The 18,631-nt window shown below is 46.3% G+C and overlaps 1 protein-coding gene and 1 long non-coding RNA gene across 6 annotated transcripts in view; one reads left to right on the top strand and one right to left on the bottom strand.

The window, feature by feature from the left end:
- The window catches only part of BRF1 (BRF1 RNA polymerase III transcription initiation factor subunit), a 310,658-nt gene that overhangs the window by 81,102 nt on the left and 210,925 nt on the right, over window positions 1-18,631 (bottom strand). For all 5 annotated transcript variants that reach the window (XR_008307877.1, XM_053252511.1, XM_053252521.1 and 2 more), the window contains 3 exons: window positions 9,118-9,179; window positions 7,823-7,904; window positions 6,877-6,932 (listed from right to left, as the gene is read on the bottom strand). Coding sequence is in view for 4 of the 5 variants with exons in the window: in XM_053252511.1 (XP_053108486.1) it covers window positions 6,877-6,932; window positions 7,823-7,904; window positions 9,118-9,179 (200 nt within the window). In the remaining variant the exon portion in view is untranslated. The remainder of the gene's footprint in view (window positions 1-6,876; window positions 6,933-7,822; window positions 7,905-9,117; window positions 9,180-18,631) is intronic.
- The window catches only part of LOC128326186 (uncharacterized), a 29,680-nt gene continuing 17,098 nt past the window's right edge, over window positions 6,050-18,631 (top strand). The window contains exons 1-2 of the long non-coding RNA XR_008307879.1: window positions 6,050-6,278; window positions 17,420-17,525. This is a non-coding gene — a long non-coding RNA (uncharacterized LOC128326186). The remainder of the gene's footprint in view (window positions 6,279-17,419; window positions 17,526-18,631) is intronic.

The raw sequence follows: 18,631 nt of genomic DNA, 5'->3' as shown, positions 1-18,631 counted from the left end.
CTCTCTCTGTCTCTCTCTCTCAAATCTCGGATGCTGTTCTTGCCTTGTACACCACCCTGAGTCTTTGGATTGGGTGGTATATTAAATCTTTAAATAAAAATAAATAATAAATAAGTATCCCTAATTAATAGGGTTGAACCAAATATTCTTCAGTGGACATTTTCCACTTTAAAAAAGAATTGGGGAAAACAAAATATGTCCCAAAAGACCCCCAAAAGTTTACCTTTTACATGACAGTTTGCTGTATTTTTTTTCAGAGCCAGCCCTTTTTAAAATTAACAGTAACTGACATTCTGTGTAGCAAAATATGGGTAGTAGAGATATGCCCAGCCACCTAATGGCACAGTGGGGAAATGACTTGCTTAGCAAGCCAGAGGTTGCCAGTTCGAATCCCCGCTGGTATGTCTGCAGACTATAGGAAATACCTAGATTGCGCAGTAGCGATATATGAAGATGCTGAAAGGCTTCATCTCAAGTTGCGCGGGAGATGGCAATGGTAACCCCCTCATGTATTCTACCAAAGACAACCTCAGGGCTCTGTGGTTCCAGGAGTCGACACCAACTCGACAGCACACTTTACCTTTAGAGATATGCCCATTCTGCTACAGGACTCTAAAACCCCGGTGATGCTACTGCATAAGACGGCAGTATCAGTATTGTTGACTCTTGCATGGTCACACGTCAAGTGCTGCTTCCATTATTAATGGAAGCAATGTATGATGTACAATCAACGCAAGAGTCAACAGTACCGGTAATGCCCACTTGTGCACCATCATCATGGGGGGATTTAGAGCATGTCTCTACCATCCACATTTTGCTGCGCAGAGTATCAGCCAGTGGCACTGTTATGTAGCCATTTGGATTTTGGCCTCTGCAGGAAAAGGGCTATACTGAAACCAAAACAGGTACCTTCATATGGGCAGGTTTCCTACCTGTAACTGTAGTTCTTCGAGTGGTCTTCTGTGCATTCACACTTGGGTTATGCGCCTGCGCATAGCCAGGTTCCAGAACCTTCCATAGCCTCACCAAATAAGGAAAAAAGAGCGGGAAGACATACTCCCTCTGTAAGACTATCCACCTTCTACCTCAGTCTAGGAGACCGCTGCCACGGCTTTACAGACAGGCTGCTGCAGGGAGGTCTGGCGGGAGTGTGAATGAACAGAAGACCACTCGAATTAAAACAGGTTGCTTACCTGTAACAGATTATCTGGTAGTGATGCCTTGGCATTCATAAAAATGGGTTCTGGTCCTACACAGGCGCAGAACCCATTTTTATGACTGTCAAGGCCTCACTATCCAGATCTATAGTTACAGGTAGGAAACCTGCCCTTCTTCTTCATGGTCTCTGTGCATCACACTTGGGATTATAGCCAGCTCAGCTTACCTGGAGGAGGGAGCAGCCTACTGAGATACTTCCTGAAGCACGGATAGCCCAGTGTGATACCACCCACATTTAACCCCTGGACTCTGGTCCAGGCATAGTGTCGCACGAAGGTCGAGCGGAGTGGCCCAGGTCGCAGCTCTGCAAATCTCCACTAATGGAACGCCTCGGAGAATGCCATGGCTCTTGTGGAGTGGGCGCAAACTGGACCCGGCAGCTGTTTCTTCGCCAATTGACAGAACAAGCGAATCACCTCAGAGACCCAGGACGAAAGTCTCTGTGTCGATATAGGCATACTTTTTGATGGGCCCGCGAAGCTTACAAACAACTTCTGAGATTTTCTGAAAACTTTCATTCTGTCCACATAAAAAGCTAGAGCCCTGCGAACATCCAAGGAGTAGTAGGCACACTCTGTCTCTGAGCTCGGATCAGGAAAGAAAACTGGCAATCTCAGCTCCTGCGCCATATGAAACTCCGCCGCCACCTTTGGGAGGAACATAGGATCAGGCCTTAGAACGACTCTATCCTTGTGGAATACTAAATAGGGAGAGTCGCACCCAAGTGCCCCGAGTTCACTCACCCTCCGTGCCGAGGAGATAGCGACCAGGAACACAGTCTTCAAGGACAGCAGCTTTAGGCAACAAGTGGCTAGAGGCTCAAATGGAGGAGACATTAGTCATGATAGAACTAACTTTAGGTCCCATGAAGGTAGCACGCGTGGGGTTGCCGGAAACAAATTAAGCAACCCTTTCAAAAACCTTTTAACTGTCAGGTCCTTAAATAAGCCCGAATAACTATGAAACGAAGCAAAAGCCGCTAAGCGAACCCTGACAGACGATTGCGCTTGCCCTGAATCCCTTAGTGCAGAAGGTACTCCAAAACAGTCTGGACCGGGACTTGGTGCGGTGCGAGGCTGGTCCGTGACGTGTTCAAACAGCATTTCTGCCACTTCGCAGCATAACATTGTCGAGTAGATGGCTTCCTCGCTGCTTCTAGCACCCTCAGAACTGAGTCCGCTATCCACGGAGGACTCAGATTTTCCACGCCATCAGGTGCAGGGATCTCAGATTCCTGCACCCTTCGGATGCACCCTGCACCCCTCGTCCATCGTCAGCAGCTTGGGGTTCAGCGGCAGGTGGAAAAATGTGTCATTGGACATCTCCAGGAGGGTTGTAAACCAGGGCTGCCTCGGCCACGATGGGGCCACCAAGATCGCCCTCGCCCTGTCTTTCATCAGTTTCTCCAGCACCCTTGGGATCAGGAGAAATGGTGGGAATGTGTACATGAAGTCTCGGCCCCAGTGGCAGAGGAAGGCATCTCCCAGAGACCGCTAGCCACATCTGCTCTGCTGCAGTAGCAAATGCACTTCCGGTTGGCTGCTGATGCGAACAGGTCTAGAGACGGTGTTCCCCATCTCCGGAACATATCCGAGAGCGCCCTCCAGTCTAGGGACCATTTGTGAGGGCTCTCCATCTGCCGACTGAGGGCAAGTGCTAAGGAGTTGGAGACACCCTCTATATGCACGGCCATTGGCCAGATCCTCCTGCGTGTGCACCAGGTCCATATGTCTAGAGCGAAGTACATCAAACTCCGAGAAACCGTCCCGCCTTGCCGGTTCAGGTACGAGCGGGTGGTCGTATTGTCTGTCAATACAAGTACCGGCTGTCCTCCTATCCACGGACTAAAAGCTCTCAGCACGAGGAAAATGGCCATCAGCTTGAGATAGTTTATGTGCCAGCCCTTGAGTGGAGGAGCACAAAAGTCGGCCACAGTAAGATCTTTGAAATGGGCCCCCCAACCTGAGGTGGGCGCGTCGGTTGTAATTACCAAGCTTGGGGAAGGTTGTTGAAATGGCACACCCTCTGTCAGGTGAACTGACCTCGTCCACCACAGCACTGATGCACGAGTCTCCTGTGGGGGCCATAGACACTGGTCTGGACGATGGTAGTGCGGGTTAAAATTGTCTAGAAACCAGGCCTGGACACATGCAGAAGCGGGCCAGCGGTAGCACAGCTGTAGTGGAAGCCATGTGGCCAAGAAGTCTCTGAACTGTCCTGGCCATGTGGGATCTCAGGTGACAAAACTTCTGTGCTGGGTTTCTGAGTTTGACCACCCTGTGATGGGCCAAGTATGTTCTTCCCCTCTCGGAATCCAAAAGAGTGCCCAGAAATTCTATCCTCCACAACGGTTCAAGCTTTGACTTCTCAAAGTTCACCTCCAAACCCAGAGACTGCAGCAGATGAAAGGTGAAGCGCACATGATCCCTGAGACGCTCACAGGAGCCGGCCCCCAGCAGCCAATCGTCGATGTACGGAAAGATCATCACTCCCTGAAGCCTGAGGTGCGCCGCCACCACTGCCATACACTTTGTAAAGACGTGTGAGGCAGATGCTAAACCAAACAGAAAGTGACATGGCACGGAGCCAGGTATGCCTCCCGAGGGCTACTGCCATAGCCAAGGCTCTAGCCCAACATCCGCACAGTGGCGAGCCGAGTGCATTTGCTGCTTCACCACCCTAGAGCCTTCTTGCAATAGGGTTGTGGCAGCCTCACTCTGGTCCCTCTGGAACTGGCCGAGGAAAAGGGCAAGCTTCTCTAAGATGAAATACTGATATCTGGCCCAATAGGCCTGATGATTCATCACCCTGAGTAGAAGGCTGGAGGTAGAATACAGCCGTCACCCCACCGCATTGATCTTTCTGCCCTCCTTGTCTGAGGGCGCTGACAGAAGATGCTGCTTGGACCTCGACTGGGCTGATTCCACTACCACCGAATTATGGGTAGGGTGCTTGGTAAGGTATTGTGTGTCCTGCTGCTTTACTTTATACATGCCCTCCAGTTTCTTAGAGGTTGTGGAAACCGACGCTGGCTTCTCCCAAGCGGCTTTGATAATCTGGGTGACTGTGGGAATTAAAGGAAGTGCTACCACTCCTGCAGTCTGTGGTTGAATTAATTCAAAGATAGAGTCCTGCGCCTGTGGGCCAGGGTCCATAAGGTCCAAAACCAAAGAGTTAGCCATGCGGAGTAATTGTTCCGTATAGTTCTACAGCTCAGCAGAGGAAGAACCCTCTGGCTGTTCTGGTCCTGAGAGCTCTGTGTCACTATCCCCTCCATCCCTATTTGGGGTATCTGGAGGTTCCATAGGCTGCAAGGTTACTGCATCCGCTACCACCTCCAGTGGGGTGATGGGCTCAGCCAGTAGCAGTGGTGGAGGTATGCTCGCCACGGTCATTGGTACAGATGGGGCACCCCCAGGAGCCACGGGAGCAGGTGTGGGTTTCGCCGGGTGCTGCTGCTTCTTTCGCTTCCGGCGGCGCTCACTGGGGCTGTGTGATGAACCAGATCTTGAATCCAAGCCCGAGTGTGCTCTTTTCTTACTCCTTGGTCCCTCTTAGACTGGATAGACACCCAGTGGTTCGGCTGAGGACAGTAGCGAAGTGGCTGCACATAATAATCCTCCGGTTCCATGTCCATGTAATAGCCCAGCCAGTGAGGGGGGTGCTCGCTCATGCCTGCCAAATTGTGAGCCATAGTCCCAGCAGGACAGCATTGCCCCATAGGGCGGGTGGTAATGCCTGTCAGGTACCTTAGGGCAGGGTGATCCCTCAGAGGAGAGATCAGAAGACCCTGGTACATATGGGTCAGTCTGCTCCTCCAAAAAGGAGTCCGGGTCCAGTGGGGGCTCCAAGTCCGAGGAGACCACATAATCTGAATTAATGGGTGATAAGCAGATCAGGCTGGGAGATGGGGACAGAGGAACGTGCTTCTCCTTCTGCTTGTGCTTCCTCGGTCTGTGCTCCTCCCTTAGTTTATCAGTGCCTCTTTTGTCTCCAGAGCCAACTGGCTGCTTTAGCTTTTTCTTTCTCTTTTTCTACAAACGCTCCCATGAATTAGCAGCAATTACATCCATCCCCAACACTGGAGCGCTGGCCCCACACCCCTCCTTTTGAATCGCACCCAGCTGCTGCTTCGAGGTCGAGGGCGGGGCTGAAGGACCCATCGGAGCTGTCGCTGGTCCCAACAAAGAGTCCATTGGTGGCACTTTACTCAGCATCACTATACTGGAGCTCGCAGCTGAGATCGATACCGATAGCGGGGCCCTTTCCCGCTCTCCCTGAGGCCCGGTTTGCAAGCTCGAAGGCAGAGATGGCTACAAGGGCGCATGTACAGTTTCCAGCCCGACAGCATCAGGGGCAGCTTGCTGTGCCTGTTCAATCATGGCACTAGGGGGTGAGCCAGCAAACACCCTGCCCCAGCTGATGAGGGTTGACGCCCAGTCCTTGGACTACCTCCGGCAGCAGCCGAACTAGCTTGGAGGGCCCGCTCCCACATCAGGGCTCCTGATCGGGACGCCCGATTACGACGGGCTTGCTTCGTAAAGCCCCTGCAGATCGGGCAAGTATCCACCCTGTGGGTTTCCCCCAAGCACGGAAGGCACCTCGAGCAGCCGTCTGAAGTGGGGATCTTCGCCGCACAGGCTTCGCAACACTTGAAAGATGTTTTAATAGTTGCGGTCACAAGAAGTAGCGGCCACCAGGCCCCACCACAAGGCAGGAGGGAAGGGGCAAGGGGGGGGGGGTTCCGCAAGAAATAAATACGCAAAATGAACAGTCAGAAGTATGAAGAGGGAGGAAAGAGTAGAATAAACAATGGAAAATCAAAGCAGGAAAAGAATTTGAGTTTATATTCACTAGGTGAAGGCAGAGGAAAGCTCTTAGAATCTGCTCTGGCAGCGGTCAACAAAAGACAGAGGTAGAAGGTGAATAGTCCTACAGAGAGAGTATGTCTTCCCGCTCTTTTTTCCTTATTTGGTGAGGCTATGGAAGGTTCCGGAATCTGGCTCTGCGCAGGCGCATAACCCAAGTGTGATGCACAGAGACCACGAAGAAGACGCAAGGTAACACATTTCATTTCAAGTTAATATAAAGGATAATTGCTCTATTCTTCATGCAGAACTCCAAAACATACAGCTGCATTCAGGCATTTGCAAAAACCAAAAGGAGAAACAGTCCTTGGGATTTTTTTAAATTATTTTTTTATTAAAAAAAATAGCATGTCAAGTTTTGCTAACATATTATTTGCTTTAATATAATTAAATATACTTGCTACTACTACAAGGAGGGGGGAAGCATTTGCCAAGATTTAATTGTGCACAGTATATAGACACACTTTCTTTGTTGTTTTGACAGGTTTACCCAGGTGCTTTTAATTCAGTTTTTTCTCCCTCACAACCATGGACAAAATTTAGTAAGCTAATGTTAGCCTTGCTGCCTGAAAACTAAGCTCCAGATGTATTATGAGTAATATATAGTTGTATGCTTTTAAAAATATATATCTCTTAATGCAAAGCAAGGTCAGCTTGAGTTTCTCTTTGGATTGCTCCCATAAATTCTAGGCACTTGCTACAGAGCCTAGTCCAAGAGCACCGTGAACTTGAAGCAGAGTTGTCTGATGTTATTTGCAGTCTGCTTTTTTTTTTTTTTTAAAGTACTTACCTTGTGTTCTTTATAAATCCCAAGTTCTTTCTCTTTTGCTATCCTTGCTTCTTTTTCTGGAAGAGGACAGAAACAAAAACAGCAGGTGTTTTTTTGTTTTTGTTTTTTGTTACAACAACAAGTTGAATAGTTAACCCACTAACTGTGAGAAAGCCATGAATCTCATGTCATAGCGAGAATCGTAATGGAAGAAAGGTGGGATATAAATGTAATAAAATAAATGTGCATCCAGGAGTACCTCATCAACGAGGAAGAACAGCCAGGGGGAACTGCAGGCCCACCATCCAGGTGGCAAGAGCAGGCAAGCCCTGGATGTCTCAAGAGAGGTGGAAGGGGTGACTGCCACAGCTATCTGTGGCTCTTCAAAGCCAGCAGGGGGTGGGCCAAGGAGGCTTGAGGGGTGCACAGGGAGAGTGAGCGGGGGGGGGCAATGACATTGGGCAATCCCTCCCTGTCCCCCACCCTCCCCGATCCTGAGGCCCTTGTGAAAGGACCGGTCATCTGCAGATTCTGCTACCACTGAAGTGAGGCACAGACCATAATAAATAAAGCTAAAATATATTTTATAATACTTAGCATGATTACAGCACTTATTCACAGAAAGCTCTAGAGAGGGGGGGAGCTGATTTCAGTCTTGCATGATCTACTTGGGGGGGGGGGGGTCACACACAAGCAAGCAGGTTTTGGTCCCCAGATGTCATTGGACTACAACCCCACCATACCCAGCCACAATGGCCAAAGTTGTAGGCCAACAGCATCTGAGGATCCCAGGTTGAGAACCCTGCGCTACATTGTGCTGGTGCCTAAGGACCTATAACAGGTCCTGTTTAAAAAACCAACTAATCACGCTGATAAACAAACCACTATTCACTCTGGTAAAACACTTTCACCCCCAAGACTACACAACATGAATCTCCAGAAGGAGAAATATATTTATTTTGCTTACCTATTTGTTCCTTCAGATAATCTGCATTTTCCTTCATCCACAGATCTGCTTTTATTTTGGCTTCTGTTTCATTGAGTATATACTAGGGGGCCAAAAAAAATTTTTTAAAGCTTTCAGCAGGTGATATAAAAATCAGCAAAGCAACTTTGCAGGTTGCATCCTGACCCCTGCCTTCCTCCCTGCACCCCTTTCTCTCTCTTTCTTCTGCCTCCTTCCCAAGAAGATTCTACTCAGTCACACACCTGGCTGGGGCTTTAAGTTGGCAGTAGCGAGAGAGAAGATGAAGAGGCAGTGGTGGGACCATGAAGGAAAAGAGGAAGGTAGAGAGGGAAGTGAGGGACTGGAGGACAAAAGAGGGAAGAGAAACCCCGAAAGCAGATGTGGGACGCCCTTCCAGAGCAAACTACAGGGCTCCCACACAGGCTTCAAGCCCGGGATGCTATTCTGCTCTTGCTTTTTTAAAATTGAGAAGTACCCCTCCTCCCTTGACATCATTCTGACAGCACACTCCCTTTCTTCAAAAACGGAGTTGGTAGTTTACTGTGGTGCTCTTACACCACTGCTAAATGCTATGCCAGTAGTATGGATTTGCTTATCTTCTTCACTGTTACTTGAATGCCATAAAACTGCCACTGCTGCTATTTATTATTATAATATTCTGCTTATTATGATTTATGCATCACAAGGATTCTTATGCATCACAAGAATTCTTATGCATCAGAAGAACTGATCAGGTCTCTTTGGTTCCTAGCTACAGGGCCGGCACCAGGCTGCATTGGGGCCTGGGGCAGCACCCTGTACTGGGTCCCTGCACCCCACTACCTCAAGGTTATCAAGGTCCTCTCCCCAACTCTAACCCTAGAGAACGAGGAGAAGCAGCTTCAGGCATGTCCTTCAGCAGCAGTTTCTCTTCATCCCACCCTTGGAGGGCAAGAGGAAGGAAGAGCTGCCACTGCCATGTCTTTGGCAACAATTCCTCCCAGTTCCATTGGCTAATAATTGGCCAATGGAACTATCTCTCAGGTCCCATGGCAATGCAGCGGACTGTGGAATACACCCAATGGCCGATAAAGGGTGTTCAGTGGTTGTGCAAGTCTGTCAGCTGTCTGATGCTGCCGCAAAGGGGTCTTTAAGGTTGGGCAAGTGTGGTCATGGGCCCTCAGGCTTGTGCTTGACCTGGCCCACCTGTGACATCAGCTCTGTCTGGGACAATCCTAGTCCTATGAAATGTCTTTACAGTTCCACATGCCCAAAAACACAATTATAGTGTGGGAGAGGGGAAGAGCAATTCTTACCATATCTATTTCACTGTCGTCAATTCCACTTAGATCTAGTTCACCATCTCCATTATTTTCATCTAAATAGAAGCAACAGACATTTTAATTAGGGTGTGCATTCATTCCAAATCAATTCCGATTCAAGCCCTAGTTTTAATCATCTCGGAAACAGTCTTTCAGAAAACTGGTTTGCTAACAAAGCTATCTTTCCAAGGATGGTACTCATCCAAATGTGAAGCAATGAAGGTTTTTCTAACCACACTTTTTTATTGTTAAGGCTTCATATGTAAACAAAAAATGCCACTGAAGTTAATCAGCATACGGAATAGGCATCAGAAAGGCCCCACCCTCCACCTCCACCACCCCCAGGTTTCATGGCAATCACCATTAATATGATTCACTGGTAAACACTGAATTAAATGCAAAGGGGAGGTAGGAGACATTAAAAATGTTTAAAGGCACCAGACACACAACATTATGCCTGAGCTGCTCCTCTCACTCAAGTGAATGAGCAACAGGAACATAGGAAGCTGCCTTCTACCGAGTCAGACCATTGGTCAATCAAGCTCAGTATTGTCTATGCCAGGGGTGTTAAACTGCTGCCCTCCTAATGTTGTTGGCCTACAACTACCATCATCCCTGGCTACTGGCCACAGTGGCTGGGGATGATGGGAGTTGTAGGCCAGAAACAGCTGGAGGGCCACAGTTTGACACCCCTGGTCTACGCAGACTGGCAGCACCTTCTCCAAAGTTGCAGGCAAGAGTTTCTCTCAGCCCTACCTGGCAATGCCAGGGAGGGAACTTGGGACCTTTCATATGCAAGCATGCCGATGCTCAGAGCAGCCCCATTCCCTAAGGGGAATATCTGACAGTGCTCACAAAAGAATGACTGTATATCTTTACCTTTCACAACACAGTGGGGCAGGGGAAGAGGCAGGATTATTCCCTTCCCAGGGAATAATAATAAGAGGATTATTCCCTTCCCAGGTCTTGCCATCTGCTAGTCTCTCCCACCTACTGCTACACCTGGAATTTTGCTCATTACAGCAATTGGAGCAGCAGGTCAGATGATGTCCGGTATCAGCAGCAGACTCTGCCAAGGTTTTGAGGCCCAAACAGCTGTCTAAGGATTTTGGGTGCAGATTCTGCACCTGTTCCCAGGAGTCCTAGCTTGGCGCTTCGCATTCTCATACAAGGAGAGTTTTCAGTTCCCTGGATAATGTTTTTACATTTATGCTGCTAGAGACATTTCATATATGTTATCATTCCATTCTCCCGGGACTGCACCAGACAACAAATATTTGCTGCAGGCAATTTTATGATAATATATTGACTGAAAATGCCTCTGGAAAAAGGTTTTCAAAATGGCATATTTTAGGCATGAATTTTACTGACAACTCAGCAAATACTAAGCCTTGTTGCACAGCATGTGCAACTTTTTACATCACCACTTTATAAGCACCTGGGGGGAAAACACACACACACACAGCCACCCCTTTAAACAAATCCATTCCAAAACCTGAAAAGATGCTCTCTTCAAATTTAGTCAATATATATTGTTGCTGACGTTAGACAAACTGCCGCAGGATCCAGTAAAAAAAGCCAAAACAAAACACAAATGTGAGCTCTACTTTGCCCTTCAAAACACTCAAGCCACCTTCATTACAAACGATGCTATTAAGCCATCCCCCAAAACCATGTCATATCATCGTCATACCACACAATTTGAGCTGAGCTTGCAAAGCGGAGGGGGTATTTTAGAAACAAAAGGAGCTTCCTAATTTGGGTAGGGTGAGTGTGGTTTGGCTAGACTGAGATACTGCATCCAGCCCCAGCATTCCTCTGCCCCCGTAAATCCTCAAGTTTTCAAGCAAGAAAATGGGGGGGGGGAGAGAAATGAAAGCAAGAGTAAATAGGGAAACAATGTGTGATATTTTACTTATATTAGCCAAGAACATGACTAACAAAGCACTGGTGCAGAGGTGTTGTGCTCCACACTAAGGCTGCGGTGGTGCACATAGTGGTGGTGGTGATTACCTCTCCTTCCTTCCACAGTTGCCTATGCCAGTGTTTTTCAACCACCACAATTGGGGGCCGCTCTCCAGAGCTAATTTCCAGGCAGCCCTCGCTGCAGGATAACGTCCATTTTGCTTCCTTGAAATGAACATTATCCAGCAGCAAGGACTGCCTGGAAATGAGCTCCGGAAAGCTACCCAGAGTTTTTGAGGGTGCCAGGGGGTGGGGTTGGGGGTGAGGGGGGCAACCTCCTAAGTAATGGCTGGTCTGGGAAACTGCACACAAATAATGTACCGGTCCATGACACCAAAAACATTGAGGAACACTGGCCTACGCCACCGGAAAATATGTCCCTGAGCCTAAGGAACATATTTGCAGGTGGCACAGTCTGCTGCAGAAGGAAGGGGAGATAGTTTTCCCCTCCCATGTGCTCTACCACCGCAGGTGGAGTCTAGGACACAAAACATGTGCTTATTTATGCAGGATATCAGCCAATGTCTGTAATACTGAGAATCAGTGTTCGCAGACAACATCCCCAATTTTAAAACTATGCTTTTGGTCAGGGATAGGCTGACTACCTTGTACTGCCAACTCTAGAATTCCTGCAGTCCTCTGATCTGTTTTCAGTTTACGGAGCAAGAGTGTAAATTCAGGATTTCTTAACTGTTAAGGAACAGCCCAACTGACTTGATCCTAAATGTGCGCACTTGCTTGAAAATGCAAGATGTGGGTTGATGGATCAGATCAAGGTCCACTTCATCCAATCTTCTTTGTAAGAATCCCAGCAATCAGGAGGCTTATCAGGAGACTGTGGCCTTCCTTCTGCCCACTCTTATCATTCTTCAAACATTTATAGGCTGACTGCATGTTGATTACGAACTGTTTTCTGCACTACATTCAGTTTTTCAACTCATCCGTGTTTCTTTGTGCTTAGTAAGCTTTGAACTTTGGGGGCATGTCCCCCCTTTCTGAACCTCCCAAATGTACTTTTAACACTTTGTAAAGAGAAAAAGGAAAGAGTGTCTGAAATACATGAGTCTTTAACATGCCACTCTGGAAATTAGACCATTTCTATGGACTGGTGAATGTTTTTTTGTTTTTGTTTTTTAAGTCAACACTTTAATTTAAACTCATTTTGGAATTTGGTGCCAGTTGTTTCCGCCATCAGTGACAGGGACAGAGAACTCATTTGCCAACTGCCAAATTGCAGGAAAAGGATCTAAAAGGAAGCAATCTGAAATAAGCATGACTTATAGCAAGGAGCAACAGGACAGGGAGTAATTGATGGATACTGGACCTGCCTGCAAATAGCCACTCTTCAGCCTATCTGACAGGCATTCATTACGCGCAGAGCTTTGCTGAAAGGATGGGGGTGGGGGACATTCAAATTCCAAGGTTTTATGTCCTCTCTAAACAAAACTGTTTTGTTATAAAATAAACATCCACTGTAATGCTAAAATTGGAGAAAGAAAAACAGCTGTTCCAATATACCACAATATACCACAGAAAAAGCCTGTACAATCATCAACAAAACCAGCTGAACTTCCTTTACTGCTGAGGGTGACCATCTGTTGGCTATTAAACAACTTGCTCCAGAGGCATAGAAAAGGAGCTCCTGACACTTTGGCTCTTTTGCTGCCAGAAGAAATGCACCACCTTTCTGCCGCACCTTTCCAAAGAGGTCCTGAACAATCTCCTCGCTTTTAATAGTACTTTTTAAAAAAGCCTAAATACAGTATTCCATAAACACAGATGTGACCACCCCTTTGGCCCACAATCTTAAAACAGCAGAAGGCTGAAAGGTTTTGATGTGGTTCTTTGCAAGTGTTGGCTTTCTTCTTCCCTTTTCTTTCCAGCGGAAGTCAAAGCCTGCAGGGTATAGGCAAAAGAAGAGTGCTGGATTTTTTTTTAAGGAAGAGACGCTTTAGGCTATTAATTTTGTAAGCAGATCAGAGAGCGCCTTTATGGTTAAACAAGGGCAAGGGGTAACCTCCCCGCCTTTGCTGCCCGTTCTAATCTCCCTAGTGCAACTAGCAGCTTCCATAGTTTTCAGTCAAGATGCTGAGTCAATTACAGTCTAGCAACTTGAAAGCTTCAGCTTGCCTCTCACCACCGCCATCACCTCCTCCCCTCCATATGCCATCAGAAGATAAGTTATAAGGCTGCCAAAGATGAGGAAAGGGTCCACTGCACAGGGGCAGAACACGCTACTACCCTTGCAGAAGGGAGCACCTGCCTTATGAGGTAAGGCTACAACACCTGGGGCTTTTTAGTTTAGAAAAAAGATTGAGGAGAGACATGAAAGAGGTTTATAAAATCATGCATGGTGTGGAGAAAGTTGATAGAAATTTTTCTCCCTCTCTCATAACACTAAAGCCAGGGGTTGTCCCATGAAACTGATTGCCAAGAAATGTAGGACTGAATCAGATAGAGGTGACGAGTCACACAATTTTGCAATGACAAAAGGAAGTACTTTTTCACACAACGCATAATCAACCTATGAAATTCTCTGCCACAAGATGTGGCCACATCATAGAATTGTATAAGGGCATTATGATATTGGCAGTTTTATTTTCAGTCCCCATCCCAATGATTTTAAGCATGGAATTGGCCCTTTTCACAGCTGCTGCACACTGAGTTGACACTTTGGACTAGATAGGTCAATGGTGTGACACAGTAATAATCACTTTTGCATGGTCATGTGTTTTGTTTAAGGCTTGTAACTTGTTCAGGAAAACCACATTTCCATGGATCTGATCATGGATGAGCCCCGCTTCTGTCCTGCAGTGCTCTCAATTATTTCCATGTAAATTTCTGCTCAGAATCCCTTCTTTTAGAGAGGCTAGAACAGCAGGCAGGAGGACAAGGCCTTCTCAGGAGCAGGGGTGGATCTAGGGTGGGGCAGGCAGGGCACATGCCCCGGGCGCCACTTGAAGGGGGTGCCATTTTTAATTTTTTTTTTTAAAAAAGGCCACCAAAAAGAAAATGGCCACCGTGCACGCTCAAATGGCCTCTGTGAGGCCCTTTGCCATGTCAGGCCTTACAGAGGCCATTTGAGCATGTGCAGCGGCCATTTTGTTTTCAGCGGTGGCCATTTTGTTTTCATTTTTTAAAAACTATTTTAAAAAATGGCCACTGCACATGCTCAAATGGTCCCTCTGAGGCCCTAGAGGCCAGTGGGGGAGGGGGAACATTTGCAGACCCCCCACGGCCTTTAGGAAGCCCCCCGAAGGGGCTACAGGAATTTTAAAAAAAATAATAATATAATATAAATCACTGTACACATATTCAGATTGGCACTATGTACAGAGAATCAGGGCTTGTGAATACTGAGCTGAAGTTTATGAGCTAGGATTTTATTCATTTGCTCTTATTTTGCTTCTTGTGATAAGTGAGTTAAATGTGATGTCTTAATAATATGGCTATTAATGGTGAGTTTGTCTTTGAATCAGTGTGAAATCCTTAGTATTAATGCCGACTCGGAGTTCCTTGCTCTCTTTCTCTCACTTTAACTGTCTTTCTGAAATACTAGAATATATTCCAAGCAGTGACACAGTTTACTCTGCATATCCTTTAATTATTTTCAGAGTATCTGGGAAAAGTCAAATTCTCCATTTATTTTTAAAACGTATGTGATAGTGATGCTACAATGCAGGCACTTCTGTTTAGTTTTCCAAGTACATCTCCACATTGTATTTGGGTATTTCATGAGCCCCAGAATACTGTAATTTGTAGTTTTCCAGCCTTTTTTGGTCTGGTTAAATCCACTGCTAAATAGTTTTTGAAATATTAAAAGATTAACAAGCTTGACTTGTATCTTTGAGCTGATATTATGATAAAGTTATCTGAAAGATGGGTGTCAGATGTTTGGACAGGGGGCACAATTTCAGTGCTTGCCCTAGGCGCTATTTTCCCTAGATACGCCTCTGCTCAGGAGTGGCTCCAAGGCTCTAGAGTGATGTCTTACAGGAAGTAGTTCTTGGGGGGAAAGAAATAAAAGCCTGTTTTGCCCAGGTCTTTAGGAATTTGATCTATGATGTTTTGTTATGGAAAGGTTCCTAGCACCTGAGGGTCAGCATGGTCAGACACCTGCTAGGTCCGTGGCTCTCTGCAGACCAGATATGTTGGGGCACATCACTTGGTTCCCCAAAGAACTTGTAATAAAATGTAGCAGCCAAGCTGTTAGCAGGAACAGCTACAACTCTGTTAGAGTCAGACAGAAGTGACAAGATATGATGTTCTAAACTGCCTGGAAAAATTAAAAACTAGCAAATCGCCAGGGCCAGACGTTATCCATCCAAGAATCCTTAAAGAACTCAAATGTGAAATTGCTAACCTCCTTGCTAAAATATATAACTTATCCCTACAATCAGGCTCTGTACCGGAGGACTGGAAAGTAGCCAATGTAACACCGATTTTTAAAAAGGGATGCAGGGGAGATCTGGGGAATTACAGGCCAGTTAGCTCAGTGTCTGTTCCAGGCAAATTGATAGAAAGCATGCTCAAGGCTAAAATTGTTAAGCACATAAAAAGAACAGGCCCTGCTGGGGGAGAACCAGCATGGCTACTACAAAGGTAAATCTTGCCTCACCAACTTTTGGACTTCTTTGAGAGTGTCAACAAGTGTGTGGATAAAGGTGATCCGGTTGACATAATATACCTGGACTTCCAAAAAGCTTTTGACAAAGTTCCTCATCAAAGACTCTTGAGAAAACTTGAGAAAACTTAGGGATAAGGGGACAAGTACATGTGTGGACTGGTAACCAGTTGAAGGACAGAAAACAAAGGGTAGGTATAAATGGAGAATTTTCACAACGGAGGGAAGTAAGAAGTGGGATTCCCCCAGGGATCTGTACTGGGACCAGTGTTTTTTAATTTGTTCATCAATGATCTAGAAGCAGGGGTAAACAGCGAGGTGGCCATATTTGCAGATGATACCAAACTGTTTAGGGAAGTGAAAGACAAAACAGATTGTGAGGAGCTCCAACAGCATCTCTTCAAACTGGGGGAGTTGGCGACAAAGTGGCCAAGGTTGTCAAGTGTAAAGTGATGCACATAGGGAAGAAAAACCCCAACTTCACGATCAGAACGGGGATCTGAACTGTTGGTGACTGAAAAGGAGAGAGATCTTGAGGTCACGGTGGACAGCTTGTTGAAAGTGTTGACTCAATGTGTGGCAGCTGTGAAAAAGGCCAATTCAGTGCTAGAGATCATTAGGAAGCGGATTGAAAATAAAACTGCTAATACTATAATTCCCTCATACAAATCTATGGTGTGGCCACATTTGGAGTACTGCATACAATTCTGGTCACCACATCTAAAGAAGGACATTGTAGAACTGGAAAAGGTGCAGAAGAGGACAACGAAGATGATCAGAGGCCTAGAGCACTTTCCTTATGAGGCAAGGCTACAACACCTGGGGCTTTTTAGTTTAGAAAAAAAGCCGACTGCCGGGAGACATGACAGAGGTCTATACAATCATGCATGGTATGGAGAAAGTGCATAGAGAGGAATTTTTCTCCCTCTCCCATAACAATAGAACCAGGGGTCATCCCATGAAATTGATTGCCGAGAAATTTAGGACCAGCAAATGGAAGTAATTTTTTCTCACAACGCATAATCAACTTGTGGAATTCTCTGCCACAAGAACTGGTGAAAGCCAGCAACCTGGATGGCTTTAAGAGGAGCCTGGATAACTTTATGGAGGAGAGGTCTATCAACGGCTACTAATTGGAGGGCTAAAGGCCACCTCCAGCCTCAGAGGCAGGATGCCTCCAAATACCAGTTGCAAGTGAGTAATAGCAAGAGAGAGGGCATGCCCTCAACTGCTGCCTGTAGGCTTCCACCGGCATCTGTTGGGCCACTGTGTGAAATAGGATGCTGGACTGGATGGGCCTTGGGCCTGATCCAGCAGAGCTGTTCTTATGTTCTTAAGAGATTCTCTGTTGGGAGGGAGCACATCACCGTAACGTTGGCTTTGGCTATTAGCATTGGCTGCCTATTTGTTTCCTGGATGGTTTAAAGTTCTAAGTGCTTTGGGACCTGGGGATGGGGCCACAGCTCAGTGGCAGAGCATATGCTTTGCATGCAGAAGATCCCAGGTTCAATCCCTGGCATCTCCAAGTAGGGCTGGGAAAGGCTCCTGCTTAAGACCTTGGAGAGCCATTGCCAGTCAATATGGAAAATACAGAGCTAGATGGACCAATGGTCTGAATTGGTATAAGGCAGCTTCCCATGTCACCTTCACTCATATGTGCCTTCCTTACACTCTGAAGCTCTACCCAATGTGCCCTTGTCATTTCAGGTGCAGCAGGCGTCCAACAAAAACAGGGCCTTTTTCGTGGTGGCACCGACACTGTGGAATGCCCTTTAACAGAGACCTATATGCACACCGCATTATACTCTTTAAGGTACCAGATTAAAACTTGCCGTTGTGCGTACGTACACACGCACATGCTTTTGTAGGGATGCTGACTTTTATGCTGGAATTATTTGACTACTAGTTGTACCTGGCTTTCTCTGTTTTATTGGTTCTTTGTTTGCTGAATTTGAGTTTGTTGCTTTCCTGCTGTTTTTGCCTGTTCTTCCTATTGCTTTGTATGGTTATGTATGTGTTTGTTTTGATAGTAAATTACTGTTGTTTTATGATTATGCTCTTATTATACACAGCCTCGAGTTGCTCGAGCAAGAAAGGCAGAAATTAAACTTTTTAAAATAAAAAATTAGGTATAATAGAACGGCCTGTTAGAAGCAAAGCAAACTCAACACAAGGAAGTCATGCTTTGTTCCCTTTGCTTCTGCACAGCCCCTCACAACTACCAGAAGCACAACTGGACAAAATAGTAAAGCGTGTCTATCAACCTCCCTGTAGTCTGAGATGAGCTAAGGAAGCACTTCTTCCAGTTCCATCATACTTGGAGGTCAAGTGAGCTTTCTCAGTGGCTATTCGAGCTATGGCAGTGGTACTCCAACTTGGGTCCTCAGATGTGGTAATCATGTATGGGAGTTGTAATCCAGTATCTGGGGACCCAAGTTGGAGAATCCCTGAATTATAAGATGCCCTTCCATGGGCAGCACATCTAGCTCTGTCCCACCAGGTTGGTTAGAACACTTTCACTTCAATGCACTTTTGGTTGCTCTTTTTGGTTTCCTGCCACCATTTGCTGTTTATTTGGATTAAATGCATTCTTTTAATGTTATTTCAATTTTATTTCCCTGTAAACCACTTTAAAATCCTGTGTTTTCAGTGCAGAGCAGCATGTATAGACTTAGCAAACTAATAAAGAGAGAAAATGCAGAACTGTGCAAAAAATAAGAGATTGTGCAGTTTTGCTTAATTTATATGCAAATGTTACCTGGAGCAAAATTCTGGTTGTCTTGTCACAAAATTCATGTGCAAAGTATGCACACAAGACTCATGAAGTGAGCTGAATGCAGATGTGATTGGCTACAAAACACTCAGGATTTAAAGAGAGATGTGCCAGGGCAGACACAGACTAAGGGCATGATCCAGTCA

Source organism: Hemicordylus capensis, chromosome 1 (genome assembly GCF_027244095.1).
Source record: "Hemicordylus capensis ecotype Gifberg chromosome 1, rHemCap1.1.pri, whole genome shotgun sequence".
Taxonomy (NCBI): domain Eukaryota; kingdom Metazoa; phylum Chordata; class Lepidosauria; order Squamata; family Cordylidae; genus Hemicordylus; species Hemicordylus capensis.
This window is presented reverse-complemented; position numbering and strand designations above follow the sequence as displayed.